The 26881-nt window shown below is 47.8% G+C and overlaps 1 protein-coding gene across 1 annotated transcript in view; it reads right to left on the reverse strand.

Moving 5' to 3' along the window:
- DPYD (dihydropyrimidine dehydrogenase) overlaps positions 1 to 26654 on the reverse strand; it is a 319890-nt gene extending 293236 nt beyond the window's left edge. Inside the window, exons 1-2 of the mRNA XM_087827593.1 lie at positions 26582 to 26654; positions 8276 to 8386 (exon numbers count right to left, since the gene is read on the reverse strand). Of these exons, the coding sequence (XP_087683719.1) occupies positions 8276 to 8386; positions 26582 to 26620 (150 nt within the window). The 5' untranslated portion in view covers positions 26621 to 26654. The remainder of the gene's footprint in view (positions 1 to 8275; positions 8387 to 26581) is intronic.
- Positions 26655 to 26881: the final 227 nt, after the last annotated feature.

The raw sequence follows: 26881 nt of genomic DNA on the forward strand, positions 1-26881 counted from the left end.
CGGGGAAACTGAGGCACGGGGGCTCGAACACCTTGCCTGTGGCTTCCTGAGTGGAAGCCGACAGAGCGTAGGTTTGAGCCCCGCTGGTTTGGGGCAAGGGCGTGGGCCACCCCCCGAGCTGGCGCCGTGAGAACTGCGGCATCTTTCGGAACTTTCAAAGCCCTGTCAGTTAGATTAAAAATTAAAGACCCCGAGATGCAACTGAGGGCTGCCACACTCGGCATTTATCGCCAAGATCGGCGACGCACAGTGACGGGGAAAACACGGGACGCGGCCAGTGTTTGAACAGAGCTGCCCTAAGGGCGCGAGTCTCCCAGGCTTTGGGGTTTTGTGACTTTCCTCTAAGGATCAAAGCAGCGCCGGGCGGCGACCTCGGGAGCACTGAGGGGAGAAACCGGGGCCATCGGGGGATGCGAACAACCTGAATGAGATGAAGGAGCGCGAGGCACAGAGGGAAGAGAGCACACCCACGGGGAGAGCGCGGGGGAGCGGGGCGGGGCTTTCTCCAGGGCGGGCCCAGGGCGCCCTGGCCGCCGGGAAACCGGTCGCCTGGTCCGAGCTCTAAGGGACCTGACAGAGCGGCCTCAGCTCGAGCAGCGAACACTGCAGGCGACTGAAACGGGTTCGAAATATCGGAGGAAGGTCACGCACAGTGACAACCGCCCTAGACTGTTTCAGCTCCTCTCCTCCAAACCGCAAGAGGCGCGTTAGGTTTCCAGGTCCCCCCGTTCCTTAATGTAAAACGTGGATATTAATTAAGGGAGCAAATGAAGATGCGCTTAGCTGAGTTCCTCGTTACGAGAACGAAGCCAAACTCTTTATTAGGGCATTACTCACGTCTGCGACGCTTCCCAGTGAACTGTTCTGTGCTTCCATTCAACAGTTCTTTTATTTCATATAAATTATTTAACATGAATGGATTTTCACAGCAGAATCTCTAAAAAAATCAGCCCCCGATACTAGAGCAACTGAACGGGGGGAGAAAGGAGACGGGGGGTCACGTGAGGGGGGCTATGCAATCGTGAGAGGTGAGAAATACGGGGGTCACGGGAAAGGTCAAAGTACCAGTAACGTCGTCGAGAGAAGCACGTCTCCTATGTTTTTCCAGCTTAATTTCATCATGCAAATTGCCTACTAAAAGCCATCAGGCTGGTGGTTTTTGTATTTCATTGTTTATAACTATAACTCCGCCATCTGCTCTTCTATACATGATCTATGAAGAACCAAATCAATGATGATTTTTTAAAACACATGTCCTTTTTAGACTATATCTCCCATGGTTCCTTACCAACTTGCTAATGAGAGGGGAAAACGCACTGTTTTATCGTTTGAGGAGCAACGACGCCCCTCAGACAGTATCTGATCAGGGCAGGGGCCGAATCTACAGTAATGTATGTCCACCGCCGCTTCACTCACGGCGGCCGAGACGTGGGAAAAGCCGAAGCGCCGGGGCCGGGGGCCGCGGGTAAAGGAGATGCGGGGCGCGCCCGCAGGGGACACTGCTCGCCTCGAGAAAGATGACGTCCTGCCGCTCGAGACACCACGGGCGGATCTTGAGAACTTTGTGCTAAGCGGAATAAGTCAGAAAACAAGAACCGTGTTATTCCCCTCGCGTGTGGGACACAGAAGTTAAACAGAAAGTGAGCGAGCAAACAAAAGCTCATCGTCACACCGCGGCACGGCGCTTGCAGAAGGGCTGGGGGGAGTGAAGGGTAAAGGGGGTCAAACACGTGGTGACAGGGGGAGACCTGAGTCTGGGCGGCGGGCGCCCAGCGCCACGCACAGGTGCGCTCCCTGGCGCCAGCCAGCCCCATCCCGGGTCAACGATTCCACGGAAGTGCTCCCCGCACCCGGGCGTGGCTGACGGGTTATTTCTCCTGTTTATCGGGGTCCTGTTGCCGGGGCTCCCCCCCAGACTGAACATCCTTCTGTGCATAAGCACCTCGGTGTCCCTTTGCTAAGACAAAGCCCCGCTCCTCCAGGAGCTCACACCCCCTGCGACGTTCTGACAGAGGTGGGGACCCCGTGGCCACAGGGCCACACAGGGAACTTCCTTAAGGCTGAGATGAACCCTCAAGAAGCGTTTCCAAAAGTCCACGTAAAGTAAACCCCTATTTCCAGCTCACTCCCCTGACCACCTGGCCGCAGGCTCTGAAGTCAGTCAAGAGTTGCCGGGGGACGAGACAGAGGGACCCCACGCGGGGCTCTCGTGGGGCTCGCACAGCGCGGCTGACTCACCGGGTAACAGGACACACTGACGGAGGCAGGTGATCCCATTTCTTAGGGTGATAAAAAAATGACTGAGTCATTTGTACACATTCAGAATCCACAGCACGTGGAAATATATCTGAATACTATTTGTACCAGTCCTTCTGCTAAGGTTCGGATATATTTTTTTAATGAAAAAATGTTAACGTTGACAAAGTTGCCGTCCCCTCCCTTTGTGTCCTGATTTAATAATCTGAAAAGCAATCCATACGAAAGTTTCTTTATAAATTATAAATACTTAATATATTCCTTCTATATCTATTACTGATGAAATTGTTATATATTCATGTTTTGATCTATAACGACACCTTTGTCAATATGTGTACTTATGTGTAAGTATGTTGTGTGCATACGTTTACATGTGTGACGTAAGGGAAGGGAATGAGCTCCTTCACCAGGCTCTCGAAACTCTCCCAGGAACCTCACTCAGTGCAGCGTGAAAACTGATGGATACTGACGTGTGCCACGTTGCTCCAAAACACACACAAAGGGAAGGAGAAGTTCGGGAAGTGCTGTGCGAAGCGATCCTCAATTTGTAACGACGGGGAAAGCGGCACTCCCTGACCGATGAGGCGCCGTGGGACTCATGGCCGCGGGCGGAACCTCCGCGCACACGAACCGCACCCGTCGGGCCCCCTCAGCGCCCTGGATAACACGTAACCTGCGTAGGCAGCGTCTCTAAAGAGAAAGTGCCGTCGGGTGTCGAGAGGGAACGAGAGGTGGGCGCCCCGCGCCCTGCGGGCTCGCCAGCGTGGAGTCTCCGTGACGCGGCTGAGCCGTGGCGTGGCACGAAGCCGGGCAGGACGCTGGAGCTTCTTGGAGAAAGCGGACCGTGGCGAAAAAAAATATCCCACGAATATCATTCTTTCCAACCTGATGCAGAGAGCGGGACGTGCTAAAAGTCCAGGATCCGTTTCTCTCCATCTGCCTCCGTCCGTCTGTCTGTCTCTCTCACACACACTTTGCCGCCAGGAAATTTCTCAGCAATAAAGGAAATGCCCCGCTGTCCCTCACCGGCCCTAATACCTCCCTGCTCTTCCCATATTTCGTGGTTCCCCGCGCCCACTGTCACGATGGGCCTGCGCACGTGGCAACAGAAAAGGCCGGGGCCCAGCAGCCCACCGAGGCCGTAATCATCAGTAATAACACGTCTGGCGGGTTCTATGGCGAGCCAGGCGTGTTGCAGGCATAGCGGCAAATTGGCTCAATTACTCCTACGAGCAACGGGACCGGGTGGATGCTGTTATTCCCCGCATCTCACAGGAGAGGCGCCGGAGGGAGGAAGGCGTGAGGGAACCCGCTCGGGGTCACGCCGCCAGTAAACGGCAGAGCCGATCACTAAACCCGGTTAGCTGATCTCGGGGCTCCCTCTCGACCGGGCTGAGCCGTCCCTTCTGGTTCTGCCGCCTTCCTTCCTGAGCACCACCGTCAGGGTGAGAGGCCGGCTCCGCAGGGGCCTCGGACGGGAGCAGCCCTCCCGGGGGGACGCGGGTTCCAGCCCGATTTACACCCGGCGCCGCAGGCCGCAGCTCCACGCCGCTCGGAGGGACGATGAAGTCGGTCGGGGGGAAATAGAACAGAGCCAACGCTTAACTATGATACAACCTTCAAATTAAAGACGAGCCCAATAGCCCGGCCGGGCGTGGCTCAGCGGGTGAGCGTCGACCTAGGATCCAGGCGATCGGGGTTCGATTCCCGGTCAGGGCACATGCCCCGGTTGTGGGCTCGATCAATGACTCTCTCATCATTGATGTTTCTATCTCTGTCGCTCCCTCTCCTTTCCTCTCTCTGAAATCAATAAAGATATATTTAAAAAAAAAAAAAAAAAGATGAGCCCAAAAAAGTCGTGGGGCAGACGGCTGACGGTTCCAAACGAGCTTAATTTCTGTGTCACATGGACGTGGGGAAGGTTGTATCAGGCTGAAATAAATAACTAAAGCACAGCTTTCTGAGGACAGCCTCGGGAAGGCAAGAGTTAACCCTTTCCTCTTGTCCATTAACATTTTATGACACATTTCTGCCCAGAGAACAATTCTAAGTATGGAAAGAAGCACCAAGAAAACAAATAACTTTTCAAGAGAGCGCCTCATACTATATATTTTTTTAAAACCCTCCAAATTACAGCATGCGGCCAAGAGTGCGCTTTCTTAATGAGAGGACTTGTGCTTCCCTTGGCGAAATATCCACAATACAGAACCTTCCCGTTCGGGTCCTGGTGAGCATCACCCGCTGTGTCGCCGTGACTGCCGCTCGGGCGACCGCGAGCCGGTGTCTCGGTGTCATCTCTGCGCCCCGCCTCACCCGCTCCGCTTGGGCCGCTCGGTGCCGAGACCGTTTCACCCCTTACGCTCGACGGGCTCCCTCCTCGTAACCCTTCCTCGCATCTGTGGTCCACTCGGGTCAGAACCGTCTTCTTTTTCTTTCCCTTTTTATTTGCATTTTCACTTCCAATTCTGCTTCCTCAGGGAGCCCAACCTCCAGCCCCGAGACCGGGACACACGCCTCAGCTGTGGCCCCGTGGCTGGCAGGTCGCACGGTGGTTGATGCTGAGTGTAGTGACCGAATGACAGCAGTGGCTGGGGCCAGGCGAGTGGGCGTCCCTTCCCCCGCCACTCTCCACGGCGCCTGGCGCACACGAGGCCTTCCATTAACATCTGGTACCTTACGAAGCTGCCCGAGCCAGATGCCCAGGGGTGTGTACACTCTGTAAGTCTTAAAAACTTGGTAGACAAATGTTCTCTAAATACGGAAAGCATGAGGGCCTGCCGCTAAGAAAGGAACCTACTCCCAGCCGCTCAGATGGTGCCCAGAAATGTTCCGGTGAGGCCCCTTGGAGCCATGCTTCAGACACGGGCACGGGAAACCAGTCAAATGATTTCAGACGTTACTGCCTAATTCGAGGTGTGCTTTGCATTCTTGAAGAAACTGAGATCACCTGAAAGTCTCCTTCTGAAACCTATAACCCGACTTTAAAGACTTCTAGCGAAAATGCCTTCCCATGGGCACTGTTACTCTTTAAGGGAAATATTGGTTACGAGTCGGCATTCACACGACGGGAGACCCCCCCCTTCACCCAGGATGTTTTCTGATTTGTAATGTTCCTCTGGTCTTAAAAAACTGCCAGTGGGAAGCAAGTGCAAAATATTTATGTAATTAGGACAGTTCAACATTTTCAAAAATGGCAAAAATAAACAGCGGCTATGGAGCACCTGCTTAAAAGATACTGGAAATAACTGCTTCGTGCTTCATTAACCAGTATAAACACATTTGCCAGTTTAAATCCCCTGCTGAATTCAGAATCTCCAATTAGAACCAGGATGGATTTAAACTGCCAACGGTGGAAATTCCCAAGTAAAAAATTTCAAAATTGCCTTTCTTAAGGGCACGTTTATGGGTCCAACAGATGCCTGTGTTCTAAAGAAGATGCCTGTGTTCTAATTTGTTTATTAAAACCAAATCTGTATCTATTTTATTGGATAATTTTAGACTACCTATTGGCAGATTTTATTCATCTGAGTAGCATTCCGCACAGGGCCTGGTGCATGGCTGGTTCGAGGACCAGGTGGGCGAGGGGAAGAAGGGCAGAGAGGCGAGGGAACTAGGCAAGGGCTCGCGGGAAATTTCTCTGGGACCTCGAAGGCACCCGCCCCACAAGCCCGGTGTGGATATGCGGAGAGACAAGCCGGCGGTTTCTGAACCAAACCAAAACAGAAAACTGTGACGCCGAAGTAAAAGAGATTTTTTAAAATCAAAGAAAATAAAAATGAAGAAAGAAAACCTTTGTATCTGGTGGTCAGAGAGGTGGCTGAAAATGTGCCTCTGTGTGGTCTTTGGAAATGATGTAAGATGCCTGGGCCCAAATGTGGCGACCCTTACAATCCAGTTTCCTCACCTCGTATGGATCTAGTTTAACATGACCTCGTTTGTCTTTTCTAAGGAGGCCAAGGGATATGCCGGGAACAACACGACACAGTCGTGTGACCTGCATTCTAGATCTGGCTGCAACACTAAGCAGTTTTAAGGAGCTTAATCATTTAACATTTTCAGCATGGTCTCCCTCATCCGTGAAGCGAGAAAACAAACCTGAATTGTCCGTTTCATCATGGTAAGAACCAAAGGCAAAGGTCCTCTGGAAACTGCACCGCACCAGACAAGAAAGTATGGAATCCTTAGGTCTGGTGTAGAAGAACACGTAAGGGTCACCTTCACTCGTGTGTTCATTCAACAGATCCTTAGGGGGCACCAACTGTTCTGGAGTCTGGGGACACAGCTAATGAAACAAAATGCAACGAGCCCTGCCCCCCGGACTTTACATTCTAGTGGAAAAAGACAGACGGTAAACAAAGCAGTGAGTGAAACACAGAGTATGTCAGTGACGAGCACTGTGAAGGAAAATTAAGCAGGGATGTCTACGGAGAGGCGGGGGGCTGGTCAGTTTATACGGGGCGGCTGGAGAAGGCCCTGCTGAGCCGACTGCTGCACAAAGGAGCTGTGCAGACTCGGAGTGAGCTGGGGAATCCCTGAGACAGTCTGAGCACAGGGGCTTGGAAAGGATTCCTCAGATGTATTACCGAGAAGAGATTCTATGACCAGATTGACCATTAAAGTGCCTCTGTTATTAAAAAAAAAAAAAAAAGGAAAGACTTAGGGTTAGGGTTAGGGTTAGGGTTAGGGTTAGGGTTAGGGTTAGGGTTAGGGTTGGGGCTAGGGTTAGGAAAAATTAAAATTAAAAAAAATAAAATAGATAAATAAATAAAAAGGGAAGGCTCTACCAGGAAAGGGCAGAAGCATGGAACCCATTTCAAGGCTATTAAAATGATCCAGGTAAGAAATAGTGGTGATGACTTAGAAGCTTGTCATGGTGAAGACGGTAACAAGTAATGATTCTGGATACATCTGAAGGTATAGCCAAAAGGATCTTCCAATTAGGTAGGGTAGGTGAGAGAAATAACAAAATCGAGGACTCTAACATTTTGCCATCAGTGAAAGAATGGATGGTGATGGCCTCAAGAAGAATAGGTTTCGAGGTAAAATCACAAATTTGGATATTAGACACATTAACTTTAAGATGTCTCTTAGACATATAAGTGCACATAACCATCATTAAATACAATGATGTTTCATGCTTTTTTATGCATATAGATTGTATTTATCCAGATTGTTAATTATTTCCAAAATAATTTTAACAGTTGCCTAATTTACCACTGAATGGATTTTCCCTAATTTACTAAATGTACAAAGGAAGCAAGAAGTAGATAAAAATAAATTGAAACCATTGTATCAGACAGTATACACAAAATTCCAAAAGAACTAATTAAATAAATTATTACGATTAATTATCTCACTAATTAATTTGAGAAAATTAACGTGGGGGAAATTAATTTTGGGAAATCAGGTTGAAATAAAATTGCTTTACAAATTTAAAGATTCATACCCCCTAAGATAGCATTTTAAATGTTTCTTTCCAGGTTGTACTTAATCCCAATTGATGGTTTCACAGTCCCAGACCTGTAATCACCTCATAGGCCGGTTAAATAATGCTCTCAGAGTGAGTAATCTCAGAGGTCTCTGCTCCTGCCCCTCACCTGGATGTATTATTACATGTACATATTGAATACCTCATGCTCATATATTCCCCCAAAGTGCACTTTGCCACAGTTTCTACATCCCAGTTATTCTTCAGTTAAATTCCATCTGTAATGGAAACTCTCCTGTACCACTGTGTCATTACCCAAAACTATTTTAAGAGAAATTTTACAGATGTTTAGGAAAAGAAATATGGGCACCAAACTAAATTTATAGGATGTTTAACTGTTTCAATAGATTTTTTTTAAGCAGTAAAATTAAGCACACTTTGAGATGATTCTAACATAAAATATTTAAAATGAAAAAATCACAGCTCTACTTGATGCATACTTAAGTGTATTTCTAAGACCATGTAAAGTCCTGTTTTACAACGTGTAGAATGAGATCATTTTTCAGCATGAAATGTATCCGTGGTACTTACAAAGCAGTTCTTATCGGGATTTCTTTTCCAATGTTTCTTGTCTAATTTCTTGGCCGAAGTTGAACGCAGAGTTGCATGAGTTTGTGTTCGAGGATTTAAAGCCAGGATACTCTGAAGACAATATAAACAATGTATAAACATAGGTAAATATGTTGGCATTAAAAAATAAATCAAAATTTTATTTTAACATCCCCCCCACCCAAAGACAGACATATTCTATAAATGGTGCTTCCCCTTCTACTACTATAATTCTGTAATAAACTTATCACAAAGAATCATTTATTAGATGATGTCCTAGCTGAGGAAAAATGGCAATGACTAAAATGAAAATTTTGTTAGAGGGGCTCAATAGTAGGTCTGAACTGGCAGAAGAAAGAATCAGCGAACTTAAAGAGAGATCAAAAGACATTATGCAAGCCGATGAACTGAGAGGAAAGAAGAATGAAAGAAATGAACAGAGCCTTAGCGATTTGTGGCACGCTATTAAATACACCATAATACTGTAATGGGAGTACCAGGAGAGGAAAGAAAGGAGGCAAACAAAAATTAATAATGGCTGAAAACTTCCCAAATTTGATTTTAAAAACAGAGTAAACATTACACTGTCCATCCAGAATCTCAACACGTGTGAAATAGGATCAATGCAAAGAGATCCACACATAGACACGGTAGTGAAAATGCTAAAAGTCAACACCAAAAAGAAAGACTTGGAAGCAGCGAGAGGAAAACAAATGACTCATCAGGTACAGAACTGCAGTAAGTGTAACAGTCGACTTCTCATCCGGAACAACTGCTGTCAGAAAGTAGTTAGATGACATTTTCAAAGTACTAAAAGAAAAAAACTGTCAACCAAGAATCCAATGCTCGAAGCAGAAGAACAAAGAGAAAACAGACTTGAACAACACGTGCACTGTCTGAACTAACAGGATCTATAGCACGCTCCACCCAACAGCTTCAGGATACACATTCCTCTCAAGTGCACACAGAGCATTCTCTAAGACAGACCCTATACAAGGCCACAGAACAAGCCTCAATGAATTAAGAGAGTTAAAGTCACACAAAGTAGTTCTCCAAATGCGATGCAATGGAGTTAGATATCAAGAAAGGAAAGAAATTTGGGAAATTTACAAAGAAAAAAGATAAATATGGTAAACATTATGCTGTCTGAGAGAAGCCAGTTATAAAATACCACATATTGTATGATGCCATTTATATAAAATGTCTAGAAAAGGCAAATCTGTAGAGGGAGAAAGTAGATTGTGGTTGCCAGGGGCTGGAGAATTAGGGAAAAATGGGGAGTGCCTGCTAAAGTGTGTGTGGTTTGGCCCTGGCCGGTGCGGCTCAGTCGGCTGGGCACCATCCTGTGCACCAGGAGGGCACCAGTTGGATTCCTGGTTGGGGCCCATACCGGGGTTGTGGGATCGATCCCCAGCAGGGGCCATGCAGGAGGAGGCCGATAGATGTTTCTCTCTCTCTCCCCATCTCCCTTCCTCTCTCTCTAAAATCACTGAGAGCATTAAAAAAAAATAAAGGGTATGTGATTTCTTTCTGAGGTCATAAAAATTGATTGTGGTGATGATAGCACAACTCTATGAAGACATTAAAAGCTTTTGAATTCTACATTTCACATGGGTAAATTATGTGGCATGTAGATTATTTCTCAATAAAGCTATTACCAAAAACAATCATCACTAAAGTCTACATTCAGTGGATTTCACTGTATACTGTACTCTAAGGAACATCACTGGGACTTATTTTACTAGCCCAATATAAATGCTTATTATTTACAGTAATTCCTAAATATGATGGACATGATATTTCTTCAATCTATCTCTTTAGATGTCTATGTCCTCTGGACAACAAACATACAGTAAAGCTAGAGGTTTTAAATGGTTTATTCTTTATGATAAAATAATGCCAAAGCAACCTATTAATTAATAAGAGTCAATATTAAAATATAATTAATAGCATTTTTATACAAAAAAATTGAAAACATTTTCATATTATAAAATAAATGTGGGTGGGTTTTTTTTGTCTAGTTATTTAACCTTGAACCATTACTAATCTCATATTAATCCAAACTGATAAATAAAAAGGTGACATTTTTTAAAGGTAGTTATTGTGGTCAGCATTTAAAGATGAAGGGAGGGAGGGAGGGAGGGAGGGAGAAGTCTGGGTAACATGCAAGAAACACGGCTGCATTTATTTTAGTTTTTAGTTCCACAATCCCTATTGTGATAAATGATTATGTTTATCTATTTCGGCAGAGTAATGTAAGTTTTGAGAAGAAACATTCTGAATACAATTTATTGGCTGCTTATCACAGTGACTTTTCCTTTACGTAGCATAAGTAGAAAGCATAACATGAAATATTGGGTTAACCTTTTGCGAAAAGGCAGTGACTTGAATTCAATGGATCTCGGGTAAAAATAAATTGAATTGTGGAGAACAGTTACCAAGGATTTGACTTAATAATATCCCAAATGAAAAGTGAGATAAAATAAAAACACAGGACATGAGTGGTTGAGAGCTGTTAAAAACAATTTTCCAAAGCAAGACTTTTTAAAACTAAAAGTCAATATCATCAATAACCAAGCAGCTGGCAGAACGAGGCAGGAGAGCTCTAAATTACATTCTCCCCGAGAAAAGACCAGAGCCGGGTCCGGGCAGGGCCACGGGGTCCCCTCGCTGGATAAATCGAGCACGTTAAGAGGCCTGTTAACCCCTTCTGATCAGAGGTGTATCACTTACAGAGGGAGCGTTTTCTCCCATACAAAGGATGTGTCTTTCCCAATCACTTTCAGTCACACAGTAAAAAAAAGTACAGTTGATTCATGCTAGAGGCAGAAGAACGGGATTTGAGAAAATTTCACTGCACTACCTTGTTTTCGTTTAAGAAATGACAGGATGTGATCCAGGAACATTTATGAAAGAGATCGAGTAAAGGTTCTGTGCTGTCGTCACTGTCAACACCGTTCTGGGAAGTGGCGGGAATGTCGCAATGTCCTGAGAATCCTGCATCCGCCGGCGTTTCTGCGCTAAGCGGGCACGAGGGGCCCCCCGCCGACGCCGTCGCAGGCCCTCGCTCAAACCACAGCAGCACGGCGCAGCCTGAAGTCGCCGAACCGCAGCGGCTGAGAGCTTGAGCTCCTCCCGCAGGATGTCCCCCCGAACACACGGCTTTGTCTTCTACCACAACACTGAGGGTTCCGACATAACCAGCCCTTTAAGGCCCCTTCACGCCTCGCCTTTACGGTTATAATCAAAGGTTCCCCCTTCAGTACTGGTCATTACTCACGGTAACCCCGAGCCCTTAAAACGATACCTGTATACTGACATTTTAGATTTACAAGCTGAACTTGATGAGCTACATTGTGTCTTGTTTAAATGACCCCTAATTTTGCCTTTGATGGCTAATGCTGAGTCCGCTGTCAGTCATCTCCTACTTTCCAAGGCATCAAGTGAAAAAATATAATAACAACAATAAAAACCAGGCTTTTCTCCCGTTGATAATTGGGCCTAAGTACTTAGATTATGATAAAACGTATCATGCTGCCATTTTCCCCTCAATAAACATGCTCAGCTACAAGGAAAACAGAAACGCCTACTGTGTCATGCACTCGATCAATATTCGTTGCTTCATCCAGGCAACAATGTAACAAGTGTTGATCCATAGAAAACCAAACATGCTCAACAGCCTCATGCTTAGGGGCCCAGCCTCAGGCAGTTACCCCCCCCCCCCCGCCCTGTCCATCGCTGGCCATGGGGTAGGGTGAATTTGGGGACGTATCTTAGGGATCCACCAGAGCACCTGGGTTCCCGATAAGCTCATCACTGACGGGGTCAGGCTCCGGCTGGGTCAGCTGCGGAAGGAGGAACAATTTTGCACCCCAGGCCCACACCTGAGTTATAAAAAACCTCAAACCCGAACGTCTTAAAAATCCACGCCAGGCAATCCTGGTAAGAGACTTCCACATTTCCCTAATTTTTATTTTTTTTTATTTTTTTTTAATGTTCATCCATTCTTTGTCCAGGCTTAGGCTTCTTTCTATACGCTTAGGGTGAATTCCCTTTCCAAGTAACTTACCTTCCTTTTTTTTTTTTTTTTTTTAATTGCACTAGCCCTATAGAAAGGCCAATTTTCCCTTATGCACAAAGACTAACTCCAATCACTGGCAGAGGAGGGAGTCTCTCCCAGTCCTAAGTCTTCTAACTTTCTTTTTAGTAAATATTCACTAAGTACTTTGCACAGTGTTGGAGGTCAAACTTGGGCTTAGCTCCTAGCTCTACCCCTTTTTTCTGGTCATGCAAACTCTCAATCTCTCTACTTCTTCAACTATAAGATGGTGGTTAGTAATAGTACCTACCTCGGGGGGTTGTTTTGGAGATTAAATGAGATGATACATGAAACTGTGAGGAGCGGGGTGTGCAGTGTAAGCCACGTGTCGTCAGTCAGTACGGATGGAAATCTTTAGGCCCCACCCGTGGCCCTGTACTGCTGGTTCTGAATGTATGCACGAAAGCATCTCTTTGAAACAGGAATATGACACAGGGTGAAGGGAACAGGTGAAAGGGCAGCTGTAAATAAGCAGAGCGAGCGAGATGCACCCGGGCGAAGCCACATCACCGGCCCCGGAGCGGGTCTTTGCCCGAAGCCGGCAACTTCAAAGGCAAGCTGCCCGGAAATGCAACCTCCTCCTCTCACGTTAATACGGCCGGGAAAAGGGGCCCGGAAATTCAAATTCAGGTTTTAAAACCCACTGCATACAGACAGCAATGCGCATATCGTTTTACAGACATAGGGCCGCGTGCAACTCGTGGAACTCGGGGCCCGACACGTTTAGGTGAATTTCCATTGCATTTCCTTCCCAAGAAGGCCGGGTCCCAGGCGATGGATTTATAAAACACCAACAAACTCGTCGGCTGGAAGTGAACGAACCCCCGGGAATCGGAGTGACTGCTATTGAACAAATAGTTAACTAAGACGGTTCTTGCGTCCTAAGTGCACGGCGCACTCACCACGTCACTGTCTCGTTTACGCTCAAGGCCCCCCCGGGCGCTGCGGTCCGGCCCTGCTGGCCCTGCGACTCCTACCACACACCAGGCGCCTAAGCACCGTCGCCGGTTCCCTGTGTCTCGAGTCTAGTTCAACCCTGCGTCCACACCGCGCTCGCCGCCTCTGACTAGGGTGCAGCCACCTGATGTTAGTTTATTTGCTAACTTTAAGTTCCAACGAAGAACCATGTCCTCTAAAAATTAAGAAATGCCCCCCCATGTAGGTTGTACCCCTGCCATTCATCCGACGCGTGGATGTGATACCAAGCGCTGATTAACACACACGCCCTCTGCCGCCAGGCTGTCAGCAACCCCTCAAAGGCAAGGGCGTCATTTACAGGGCCCGCTGTCCTCGAAACCAAGCACACCACTCCCTTAGTAAAAATAACACAAATACAATTGATTAGAAACATTCCTTAGCCAAAGAGCCTCAAAAAGCAGCAAGAAACGTCCGCCGGGGAGCAGGACTTTGGTGCTGGCAAAACAAACAGAATCCTGTTTTCTGCCTCCCGCTCTCTCTGTCGCCGGGCACAAGGCGTGCCGGCCGCCGGGTGCAGACACTTCGGGCCACAGACTCATTAACGGCTCCAAGGCGAGGGGGCCGGGCTCCTCCTCGCTCTCCGCAGGCCCGGGCTGTGCAGTCACCTGACGTCAGCAACAGGCTCCGGCAGGAACACAAGCCAGCTGCTTGCGGCTTTCTGTCCTTAAACTGCTCCGGGGTCAAAAGTTTGGGTTTCATTACACAACACAGAAACCTCCAACGTATGAAAGGCGTGGTCCCTGCACAAGAGAAGGGGAGGAAGTCCACGGGGTGAATACAAAGGAGGCCGTTTAGTGGGATCCCAGAGGAACGCGGGTGGCCTGGGAGGCGCCTCTGGGAAGGGCCCTACTTGAAGGATGTTTATTTTAACGTTTCTGTTGAAATCTGTAAAATAACCAGGACGGCTTTCAAGAAATACTTTTAAGAGAAAGGATAGTTTGTTATTTATAACAATAAAGAGCTGGAAAGTATAGGGCAGGAAGACAAAAGTTAAATTATGGTTTGTCGGCAGTGGAGTAATATACGCACCTATGAACAATCGTGTTTCAAAGGGGATTTACTGATGTGGAGAAACACGCTTGGTTTCATAGAAAGCTTCTAAAATGGGGAGAAATCAAATCTACACCTGAAATTAGATCAGTTCTATTAGAAAGGTTATGTTTTTGTGTATAAATATTTTAAATAATGTAAAATTCATGTATTAATTACTATTTAAGCCACTTTTCTTCTCTTAATAGTGAAATCTTGTATTTTTTTTTAATTGGGATTCCATTTTATTTTATTTTTTCCTTCATTATTGAATTTATTGGGGTGACATTGGTTAGCAAAATTATACAGGTTTAGGCGCACAATTCCACATCACCTGTACACTGTATTATGTATTCACCACCCAATATCTGTACTCTCAATGCCCTCTGAGTGCCTCCAGAGAACCACAGTCAGTCATTTAAAAGTAATATTAGCTAGTGGAAAATACGCAGTATGAAGTCAGATAAATATATCTCAGCAATTCCAACTTTGGGGCATAACTATCTCGCTTTAAACAATTTAAATTTACACCTAAAGTAAGATATAAAAATAATGCCTTTCATGACTTTTCAGTTACAATTAAACACTGTACTGCGCTACACTGGTTCCCCAGGTTTACCGTCTCTCGGGGATAACTCTCTCTTGTTGCCTGACGGCCACTGTTTCGTATATTTTGTTTCTGTTTTATCGTTTCCGGTGGAAATTTAGGCAGGCAACAGGTTAATTCAGTGGGTCCGCGTTGCTCAAATCCTGCACATTCCTTCAAAAGGCCTGTTTTCAGGAGGGGCCCTTGACCGACCCCAGGAAAGTGTTTGGGGAATGCTCCATCTGGCCAGAGGGTTTGTGCTGAAGGCCCCGGGCTCTGCGAGACCAGTCGGGGCAGATAGTTTGAGCGACCCCGGGCTCTGCGAGACCAGTTGGGGCAGATAGTTTGAGCGACCAGAGGGACCAGAGGGACCAGGGGGACCAGAGGGACGTCTGCTTTCTCCCTGCTGGTCGGAGCCTGAGTAACTGAGTCGATGATGCCGTGCTCGCTCGATGCCTCTATGACTGGTGCCCAGTAAAAACCCAGGACACCGAGGCTCGGCTGGGGACGTGTCACACGGCGTCTCCGGGGGAACTGAGGACACCTGGAACCATGTACCTGGTTCCCTCTGGATTTTGACCCAGGTGCCTTTCCTCTTGGTTGGGTCTAATCTAGTTTTCATTGCAATAAACAGTGACCGTGAACCTCACAACTTCTGAGGGCTGTGGCCCCTTCCAGTGAATCAACGTGCCCGAGAGTGGCCTTGAGGACCCAGGCAGAAAACTGTGAGCCAACCCCCGTGACTCCACCTTGAGCGGACCTGGGAGCAGGGCCAAGAGAACCGAGGTTCCGTGGTTCCTCCCTCCCTCCCACGCAGCTTAACCCGGCAAAGGGACCTTGACAAGAAACCTAGAAACCGTCTAAGAAATGCCAGTAAAGGGATCTCTCCGCTCACGTTTATCTTCAGCTAAGTTCCAGCCAGTGAGCTGTGTTCAGGAGTGTGGGTGTCTGGGGACCTCTCATTAAAGGGGGGGGCGCACTCCTCTCTCCCCTTCCTTGCTCCTTGCGGGGCCCTAACTTCCAACGTGAACCGTGCGGTGGACTTGAGGAGACGCCAGGGGGGAAGGACAGAAACCTGCCGACCAGGAAAGGTGCCGCAAGCCCCACACTCCTTCCATGGGGAGGACATCAATTACTGTCTCGTTCCAGCCACTTCCATTCACGTTTTTAATAACACGCCTCACAATCTGGTGTGCGCAGCGCCCACGGTGATTCTGGTGCCAACCAGGTGTGGGGAGCGCTGAGCGGGATCACCCGGGAGCACGCCGGCCCAGCAGAGTGTATCCACGTGTCAAGAGGGGACCATTTGGCTTATGTACTTAAAAGACAAATGGGAAATCACATCAGCATAAGTTAGTATTTTTCTTGAAATCCATCAAGATGTCAAAAATCCTAAACCAAAAATTACTCATTTCAAGAAATGATCAATGGAAATGTTGTTGTGCCAGCAAAGAAAAAAAAAAAGAAAAAGATTCATTTTCATCCCCATTGATCGGCTGCTAATAGGTCGCTCCGTTTGAACTGATATGAATTCTTTACAAGATGGAGCAATGGTGTGAATAAAAATCTGCCCGCTGTTCCTTTGTAAACTGTTTTCTGGAAACTTTCCATAGCCACCCCCTGCGTGTGACCCCCCCCCCGGATCCACACAGACTGCGTGAAACCCCTCCCCCCGGCCGGGCGCAGAACACACTTCTGCGCTCTCAGGGTGCACTGTCTCTACCCACATTCTATTAATCTCAGGATTGGGGCTCAGCCTGATACATGTTTTAAACAAGAAGAGAGTCCAACTCTTTCTCTAAATTTTATGATGGCTCTTATTTGAAAAACAAAACAAAACACAGACACGTTTTTCTAAAGCTCTTGCACTGAATGACTGTTTATCAGTAGCTGCTGTCAAACGGGGGCTACTCGCACGCCAGGCACCGCTCCACGTGTTTTTCGTCACCACGGTCCTACGATGCTGTTAGTATTATCCTCGAAAGTTTACAGATAAAGAGACAAAATTGTAAGGAGGCTGAGTCGCGAGTCCAGAGGGGACAGGGACCCTGACCCGCTCTCCTGGCTTCAGACTCTACACTGTAAATCCCGACTCTGTGCTCTCTCCGCGGGCAGCCACGGCCTTAGCTCCGTGTTTATTTTAGTGCCTGTGACTCCAGGATTGCCGGGTAGGCCATGTAAGTCATGGAATCGGTTTTTCTTTGGGGCTGACAGCAACGCAGCCAAGACGGGAAGTCAGACCTTAAAGCAAAGGCCGGTCGTGTCTCTGTTAGCCGCAGCGTCTAACGACCCACCTGGCGCACATGGGTTACCTGGTGTTGGTTTAAATAAAGAGAAAGCGGCAACACTTAGAATTACTGACAAGCAAGCTCTAGCGGAGTCGATGACCACGGATATATGTTGTGAAGTGCAGAAAAATAAATGGACCTCTCGTGTGATTACAAGGGGAGGGTAACTACCAAAAATAAAAGTGGGGATATAGAACGAGGGAGGGGAAAAAGTATTCTGTTCCTCTTGGCACTTCACTTGAACACCGGTGTCATCTTAGAAACGACATAGAAGCTAAAAAAAAATTGACAGTGAGAGAGAGCGTGTTTCGAGTGCCTTTCAATTGTTGGATTTGAATTAAATCCAGACGTCTTATCTGAAAAGCTAAGACTTTTTTCCTTAATTGTGAAGAAACCACAGATGCTCTGGTACCAAAAATAGAGTTCACAGCTCAGAAATGTCAAGTAACGCTGCTTCCATGATAACAGAAACTGCATGCTTAACACTTTCGATTCATAAAAATTTTACATGCATGATCAGGCCGTGCGTTTCCACTGAAATCCACACTGTCTGAAACGTTCTGTTCACAGGTCTGTCTGTCCCACTGGACTCTGAGCTTGTGGAGTGCAATGACCGGCGAGGACTCCCCGCAGTATTTTCAGTGCCTTGTGTGGGGCCGAATATAAAGGAAGCTTGCGCTGAACTGAACTGCACCCGCTCGGCGTCAGGGCCGTAAGGGATGCCCATGGACAGACAGGACCAGTACGGTAAACGGACACCCCAAGTTAAAGGCCACCAAGGTCAGGGCCAAGGCTCCTGACTCCATCCCATCCCCAAATTCATACAAAGAAAATTACTACAAGGAAGCGCCCAAATATTTTCAAATGTTGTGAGTGATCCGTTATTTTACATCGCCTCCCACCCTAATTCTGATCCGTAGCCATATTAAAAGTACAGATGGAGCGAAAATCAGGAAACGGATGAGTAATGAGAGCTGAGCGCGACGTCACAGGTCAGAAGTTCAGCTTCAGAGGAGCTGGAGGAAGCGAGATTTCTTTTATTTCCCCAAGACAGACTGCATGATCCCTACATTTAAATTAATCCTCTAAGCGTTACGGGTTTTCCATTGCCATGGAAATACTCTTCATCTCGAGGTGAGTCAATTATCAGCGTCACCTTCGACACAAAGCGCCTTACCCTTCAGCTGTCACCGTGCAGATTCATGCTGAAAACAAATTCTAAGCAGTTGCATCGCTGTGTAATGAGTAATAATTTCCCCAAATTAGTAGCATTCAGCGTCTAGTGAGATTTCTTTATTATTTGATTCACAGACTATTTTGTCAAAGGAGCAGCTACACAGAGCCTTCACCTCTGAAGGCTTCTCTTTCGCAGGGCATGCGGCTAGGAAACAATCGGGTGTTATCCTGTCTCGAGAGAAGTAACTGTAATAACCTCCAGGTGCTGGATAAAAGGCACGTCCGGCCCACGGCCCACGGCCCACGGCCCACGGCCCACGGCCCACAGCCCACGTACGTTCCTTCAGCCTTCCTGGCGCTTGAACTTACTCGAAGGTACGAACATTTCCCCAGGGGTGATAGGGATTAGCTATAATTAAGGTTTGGGGGCTGGCACAGAAGAGCATGTGACTTAATGGAAGACAGCTGGGAACTAACGAGGGTGCTACATAATCACGTAACAGGTTGTCTGTGGGCCACGTTCGTGCTGCTTAAGACACGTGCCCCGACTCAAGGATGCAAACCCGACGGTGGCCACACCTCTGGTAGAATTTACTGTGAAGCGAAGCGAAAACGCAGAGGACTGGAAACAACGTGCTTAACAGTATCACAAAGACAACTATCTCAGATTTCTTTTTTTAATTCTCACCTGAGGATTTGTTCTGTTGATTTTAGAGAGAGGGGAAGGGGGAGGGGGGGAGAGAGAAACTGATGTGATAGAAACATCGACCGGCGGCCTCTCCTACCACCCGCCGGGCCCCGGGACAGCACCCACAGCCTTGCACGTGGGAACGATGCTCTAACCAACAGAGCTCCCCAGACAGGGCCTAAAACTACTGTTAAAGTTAGTAAGGCTGTGAGCAGATACTTCTGATAGGATAAGCAGCAGATATGAAACTGTGTACGATTAAAGCTATTTGGGGGAAACCCGCATGAAAAAGGACTGCACTGCGTCAGTGGGGCCCCTCTGGGTGGTGTGACTGTGTGTCTGGGGTCTTCTTTCCCCTTTTGTCTTTTCTACATGGTTTCAATCTTCTCTAATGATCGTGAAAAATAATTTAAAAATTAAATCAAGGGAATAAAAAAAGTTTAATGAAAATTAACCTCGGAAAGAGCATTTTGCTGCGAAGGTTGTTATGCTCTAACCCCACAGATCTGCGAGGGGGAGAATTAAATGCCTTTCTTCTTTGAATTATAGAGGATCTGAAATGTCTGACGCCAGCACTCCCCAATATTTGTCCTTGAAGAATATTTAAAAGATTCCCCAAAGCTTTGGGGTCACTGGGGAGCAAGGAGTCGCCAAAAAGTGACTGGAATTCCCTGTGGGGCCAGGGACCCCCCAATTGCACTCGGGTTTCCACCGACAGTTATCAATCAACAAACACGTGCAAGAAACTGCCTCAGCAGGGGCATGATTTTGACTGAAACCTCTGGTCTTTAGTCCGACCTAAAACGGGTATTATCCGAGAGAACTACGAATACATCAATTCCAGGTGCCCCTCACAGAGCCCCGGCCACATGGGGAAGAAACAGACTTTTTCTGTGAGCCCAGGAGAAACGTAGGTTTTGCTCATTCGTGTGATGTAAAAAGCGAAGGGAGGGGGCACGAATCCCCGGGGGCGAGTCCGGCAGACGCTCCCGGCCGGTGTGCGCGGGTCACTCGGCCCCGCCCGGCCTGCCAACAGGCAGCTCACATCTCCCAACGATTTGACCGCTGCCCTGTTTCATCACAAACCATCCTTAGAAGACTGATCAATGGCAAGCTCACCGAGGAGTCAACCAAATCTTCGCAGAGGCTGAATGATTTCCACAAGGTCAGAGGGCAAGGAGCCCCGCTCCACGTGTGGAGCAGACACTATCCCCGGGCTTGCCCCTCCCCCGGAAGGCTGGTTTTAATTAAATCTAGTCCTCGGCCTTCTCCTCTGTCGTTCTGCTGAAGATTTTCAGGGGGGCTTTACATTAGACTAACGTGTTTCAAGTGTCAGCACACTACTACAGGCCATGTTTAATATCATTCAGAGGGTTTCCCAAAGATTTCACAAAGACCCACTCAGATGAGACAATCCTGGGCAGGAAAAACAAGTTGAAAATCGGGGTGCAGGGGTGAAGTTTTGGGGGAGATGTGAAGGTTCAGGGGGGAGAGGAGGCTGTGCGGAGAGTGCTGGGTAATAAAACATGGGCCAGGCGGAGCTCCATCTGTATAAATCAGGCCGGGAGTTGAAATGTAATTTTGCGTGGGTCCCCTGAGAAGTGGCCCTCGGGGCTTCATTATTGATGAAGAGATTTTTTTCAAAGAGGCCCAGTGAGCAGTGCCTCCGGGGGACATCCATAAGCACTCATGATATCAATTTCCAAGCACCTGGGAGGTAGGGACACAGACTGTCACTTTAATTATCACGAGGGAGACAGGAAGGACAAGCAGTGTGAGCGCTACCACCCAACCAAGCTGAGATTCTCCAAGAAATAAAATTATTAGCATCTAGTGCCGAAGGTTCATTCTCTAAATCGTAGCTCAGAACGGCCACGGTTTACCTTTTCCTGGTGCAAAATAGGTTGTGGATCTCCAACCCCCTCCCCTCCTCCTCAGACGTGAAAAAGTTATTTACCAACACGTACAGTGTGTGCAGGGATGTAGTGTGCACAGCGTGTGCTCAGAAGTCTCGCAAAAACTTTCTGTGAAGCTAATACGCTTGCTTAGAGAAGCTAAAGCTCAGTCCACTTTGTACAAAAAAGCAATGAGTTGGTTTTTTTAATAATTGTGTCGGGATTTATTTTCAGAAAAGGTAACTCCAATTCCCTTCTAAATATCATCGAGAATGCCAAAGAACAATTTTCACTAATGCATTCATCCTGAGCTAGTCTCAAAAACACCCGCAAAACCACGGAAGACTCAACCCACTGCAGTAAAACAGGAGAGTCAGGGGTCCGTCCTGGGGTGACTCGTAGCTCCCCGCACGTCAGACGTGGATCACCCTGCGCGGACGAGCGGATGCCAGCTACTTCCTTCAGCTCTCCGGCAGCTAACACTAGAGGGCTGGCAATGCTGAAGGTAGGAAAAATATTTTACAAAATTAAAATAAAAAAGTAAAACAAGTGGGTCTCTTTCATTTGACCTGAATTTCAGAAACTGCCCCATCTCGTTGGCAACACTGACAACCAGAATTCAGGAAATTTCCCCTAGCTTTGACTCTATCACGAGCCTCCCTCATAATTCTTTCAGCTTCATTAACTCTCCCCTCCTGTAACGTATTTTTACAGACTGTGGTATCACCCGTTAATTCTTGGAGTTGAACAAAATTCTACCCAAATGATGTTTCTATAACACACACGATACATGCAATAATATTTAAAATTGGTACAGCCATTTAAGAAGCATGCGTTCTCTGTGACAGATGCTGTCTCAGGCATCCTATGTGCAGGACTCCAATTAACCCTTACAGCTACTGCAAGAAATAATTAAGATTAAATCCCCCGGACAGAAGAAGAGATGAAAGTCCAGGTAAGGGCTGGACCACAATGACACAAATAAACAATTAACAGAGCCAGGCCCAGCTGGAGTGGCCTAGTTGGTTGAGTGCTGTCCTGTGCACCAAAAGGTTGCCAGTTCCATTCCAGGTGAGGGCACCTACCTAGGTTGTGGGTTCGACCCCAGGTAGGGGAACGTATGGATCTATGTTTCTCTCTCCTCCCCCCCCTTTTTCTCTCTCCATCTCTCTAAGCATGTCCTTGGGTGAGGGTTTAAAATAAAATAATAAAATAATAAAATAAAATAATAAAATAAAATAATAAAATAAAATAATAAAATAAAATAAAATAAAATAAAATAATAGAGCCAGGATTTGAACCCATGCCTGTTTTAATATAGTGCTTTATTTAAACCATAGAATGAAGCTTGATTTTGTGACATACAAAATAGGTAACTTTCTACAAAAGTACTGAGTTCCTAACATCAATAGATATCTGTTTGGTCTAAAGGGAAAGCTATATGTTGAGTTAAATGCAGATGTCTCACATCTGCTGGTATAACATTTGAATCAAAAGCTACGGAAGCCATAATAATCATAATTGTAAACCACAGGAAAGACACAGGCCTAGGAGGAGTTACCGAGGTGCTGTCACTGGCTTGACTGCACCGCTGACGCTGGAGGCCGGGAACACCTCCGTCTCCACACAGGGCGTACAGAGCAAATGAAGGTAAACATGTCACATTTGAAGATCAAATCCTGGTTATACATAAATTTATCATCTTAAGCTTAACAAATGTTTTTGAACTAAGGCACAGTGTAGGTGACACAGAATTTTCCTTACAGTCGTAAGGACTAAAGGCTTTGTGCCCATATCGGCCACTGAGTCCATACAGCTGAGGAGCAGAAAAATAAAATCCTACTTTCCAGTCTCCTCTTTAGCTCACTGAGGCCTGGTCCATCTCTTATTTTTTTTTTCATTATTATTACTTAATTTTTTTTAGTCTCATTGTCTTTAATTTTCATGTTTCTAATTTTTAATTGATGATGTTAATTATTAGAATTCTCCCACTGGGACCAGACCTGTTTACCCGGCTGGAATGTCTAATTTTCAGTTCCTGTGGTGTTGCCTGTTTATATCCAGAGGTTGGTAAAAATGCTGTATTCACAGTTAAGGAAAGACGGGACTGCTTAAAGATCACGCAATTACCTCAGCAAATTTTTGGCTCTGGATTTCTCAGAATTTTTATACATTTTTATGAATTCCTAACTGTAAACGTTCAGCTTTCCGAACCTGGATTTTTCTTCCAGAATGTAAGAAAGGAGGCTACTGAATTCCAGCCCACTTTTACAATTAAGCAATCAGTCAACACTACCTGCTCTGATTAAGATTAAGCAGATCCAAACTGAAAACCTCCCTAGCGATAGATTCATCTCTAGTCATTAATCTCGCAGTTTTTAATTAAACTACTGAAACCACTCATCTGGATTCATATGTAGGAGGTGGAATCTTTTTTCACTGTATTGAAATATATACAAGACCATGCTTAGCTAGAGAAATGTGATGTCCCGTACAAAGACAGGTACATCCCTGGGTGAAGTAACTCCCCAAATCGCACAATCAGACCCACTTCTACTGCCCAGCTAAATTCCTTAGAAAGGAGAAACACTTTAAAACAAAGTACGTTCCGAGGAGCAGCTTAAAGTGGGGAGGGCAACTGAAACTCACAAAACCAGTTTAAAGTTCAAAAATTATTTTAAAAAAATTATTAGCCCTGGCCAGTGTGTTTCAGTGGTGAGAACATCAACCCTCGGACCAAAGGGTCACGGGTCGGACCCCTGGTCAAGGGCACGTGCCTTGGCTGCAGGTTCCTGGCCCCGGGTTGGGGTGTGCAGGAGGCAACCAATCCATGTGTCTCTCTCTCTCTTTCGTCACCCCTCCTCCCTCCCTCCCTCCCACTCTCTCTAGAAATCAATGGAAAAAATATCCTCAAGTGAGGATTTAAAAAAAAAAATTAAAAGCCTTAGCAAGTTGAGCTAGCCTTTCCATAGACTGTGGCACGTAGCCCATAGGAGAGGGCAAGGGGGGGCTGGTCCTTGTACAGCGTAAAACACACACAAGTTTAAGTAAACAAGTAACCCATGGCTCCGGCTAAGCTGGGTCCTTCTTCTCGCCCCTGGATTCCGGACCTGCTTCCCTCCCAGGGCCAAAAGGAGCTCTGACCCAGGGCACTCTGGAATAATCATCTGCCATCTCTACCAATCTGTAATTCATGTCTTTCCTTTTGTCAAAATGCTCCTTAAAATTTACTCTCTCCAACTTGTTTCCATCATAGTCCCATTTTCCAAATCTATCATTTTATCTTATTTTCCTGATTAATAAACAAAAAACTCTCCATTATCTTCTCCAATGAGTAGAATCCACGGGATAAGTCATTTGGTACTGGTTTTATTTGACCAGAAATGCTTTGTGGTTTTGTGGATGATGGAGTGAAATTCCTCTTTATTCAGGGTAAATTTGAAAAATTGAGTTTATGACCCCTCACTACTCATTAACGTAAGTCAAGGGATGGACCTTGACTTACGATTATGAAAGCAGTACGGGGGGGGGGGGGGGTGGAATAGCAATTTAGCTTGGAGCTACCTGCCTGCGTTGAGGTCTCTTTCCACCCATTTTCAGCCCTGTGACCGCTGGCAAGTTACCCAGCTTCTCAAGTCACATTTACATAATCTGTTCAATGAAGGTAATTAGTAAGTGTCGAAAGTTGACATCTGGTCAGACGAAAGAACAAACATGTTAAAAAGCAAAAATACAGAACACTACGAGGAAAATCAACGCCAATGGAATAACTAGTCTTGTGCTCCAGAGCTCACCACCACCAGCAGCCACCTAGTTTTACAGAAGTTTGACTGGGTGGGCTTCCTCGTTGGATACAGTTGAATTTTGTCAAGGATGACTTTGGATACAAAGTCTCCTGGGAAGGCTTCAAAGGGGGTTACAAGGAATGCCATCCACGGCCCTCCCTGACCTCGGCAGCGCCTTCACAGTACGACAGTTTGGATTGGTAACAGGTGTAACCTCAGCACACCGAAAAGCAACTAAGAACGGTTTCCGAAGAGTTTACTTCTGTTCAGTGCCTGTTCCCCTCCCACTGACACGGATAACTGAGGACACACCAGAGAAGTGGAGTGAGCCCTGGCCAGGTGGCTCAGCTGGTTGAAGCGTCACCCCCCTATGTCAAGATTATGGGCTCAACCTGTGGTCAGGGCACCGTCTAGGATGAAACGATGTACGACACTGAGCCAGTCACTTGTGTTTCGCTCCCATTTTTTCCCTTAGTGTAATGTGGTTAAGAACTGATTTCCAAGACAAACGCAAGAGAGACAGAAAGAAAGCAGCTAAGCAAACAACATACCGCCCTGGAATTCAAAGGCCAAAAGCCACCTGCCCTCTGACACTCTTGTTTCTAAAACCAGAGCTGCCTGAATGCTGCCCAACTTTGCTATTGTTGACTTAGCAGCGGGAAAAGGGGGAGGGGGTGGGGTTAGGTCAAAGTAACAAGGCCAAAGAGGACCATAGGGTAAATCAAGTCTCTTTTACCCCTTTGCAGACATAAATAAAATTGGATTAAATATGCCATGTTGACCCAAGTGGAAAAGTAAGTTATCCGCAAGAGAAACCACAAGTAAGTGAACAGGACAGGCCCACACAGTGCACTTGGGCTTTGACACTAGGATGAATTTTTCCAAGGCCCACGGAGGCTCTTTCAGCTCAACAATAGCGGCAACACGTGGCGGCAGCAGCTGCTCTGCAAAACAGGTGGTTTCCAACTTTTGCTCCAGCCACTTGGCAGCACGGAAGAAAGGGGCACTTTTGTCATTTCTAAAGGACGCACGTCTCACCCGAGTAGGAGACACCCCTAAAGACAACCCCAAACACAACACAGCGCGAAACGGAACAGCAGGCGGGTGGCTCGGACACGCTGGCGCGCGGGGAGGTCCAGGGCCCCCGCCTGCCCCCAGTCCTTGCAGCGCACACGTCACGGTCCCGGGGGAACTCGCAGGACACGGTCACTCCAGGTGGGACTTTGCATCCAGAGAGAAAGGTGGCATCTTACAGAAGCAGGGCCAGAGGAAAGCGGAGCTGCCGAGAGCGGGGCGAGCCCAGTGCCCAGCACTCCGCGCCCCTCTCCCCACGCTCCGTGACCCCTCGGCAGGAGCCGTCTGGCCCGCGGGCCGGCCTTCTCCCCCCGCCGCGCCCCGGCCACCGCTCAGGTTCGGGCACCGCAGCGGGGCAGCAGGCAGGTGTCCCCAAGGCAGGCAGGGGGCGAAGCGGGAGGAGCGGGCGCCGGGGACGGGCGCTGCTGTCGGGCGCAGGCCACCTGTCTGCAACCCGCGTCCCTTCAGCCCCACTCAGGACAGGACGGGCTCCCTGACCGCCCCCCGCAGTCACAGCCCGTCCCGCGCCAAGGGCACCCCTCCACCCCCGGGACGCCCCGGCCACCACGCAGGCCGCCCGCGGACGCAGGTCCCGCGTCTCCCGCTCCTCGCGGCCCAGCGGTGGCCGCGGGCCTTCCCGGCCCCCACCGGCGGGGACGCCCCCACCCGGGGCCCGCGCGCAGCCCGCACCTCGATGTCCGGCGCGTCCTTGCTGAGCACAGGGGCCATGGCGGCGTCGGCGGTCGGGGCTCGCGGGAGACGGACCCTGCGGGCGGCCTCGGGCTCGGGGCAGCTGTGCGGAGCGCCCGGGGAAGGAGGAAGCCCGGGGCCGGCGCGCGGGGCGGGGCGGGAGGCGGGGCAGCGCGGGGCGGGGCGCGGGCTGCGGGGCGCGCGGGGGACACGCCCAGGGGGCGGGACAACCAGGAGAGGGCCGCCTCGGGTAGGGCCAGCTCCGGGGGACACGCCCACGGGCGGGGCCAACACGGCAGG

Source organism: Miniopterus natalensis, chromosome 19 (genome assembly GCF_054644295.1).
Source record: "Miniopterus natalensis isolate mMinNat1 chromosome 19, mMinNat1.hap1, whole genome shotgun sequence".
Classification (NCBI taxonomy): Eukaryota; Metazoa; Chordata; class Mammalia; order Chiroptera; family Miniopteridae; genus Miniopterus; species Miniopterus natalensis.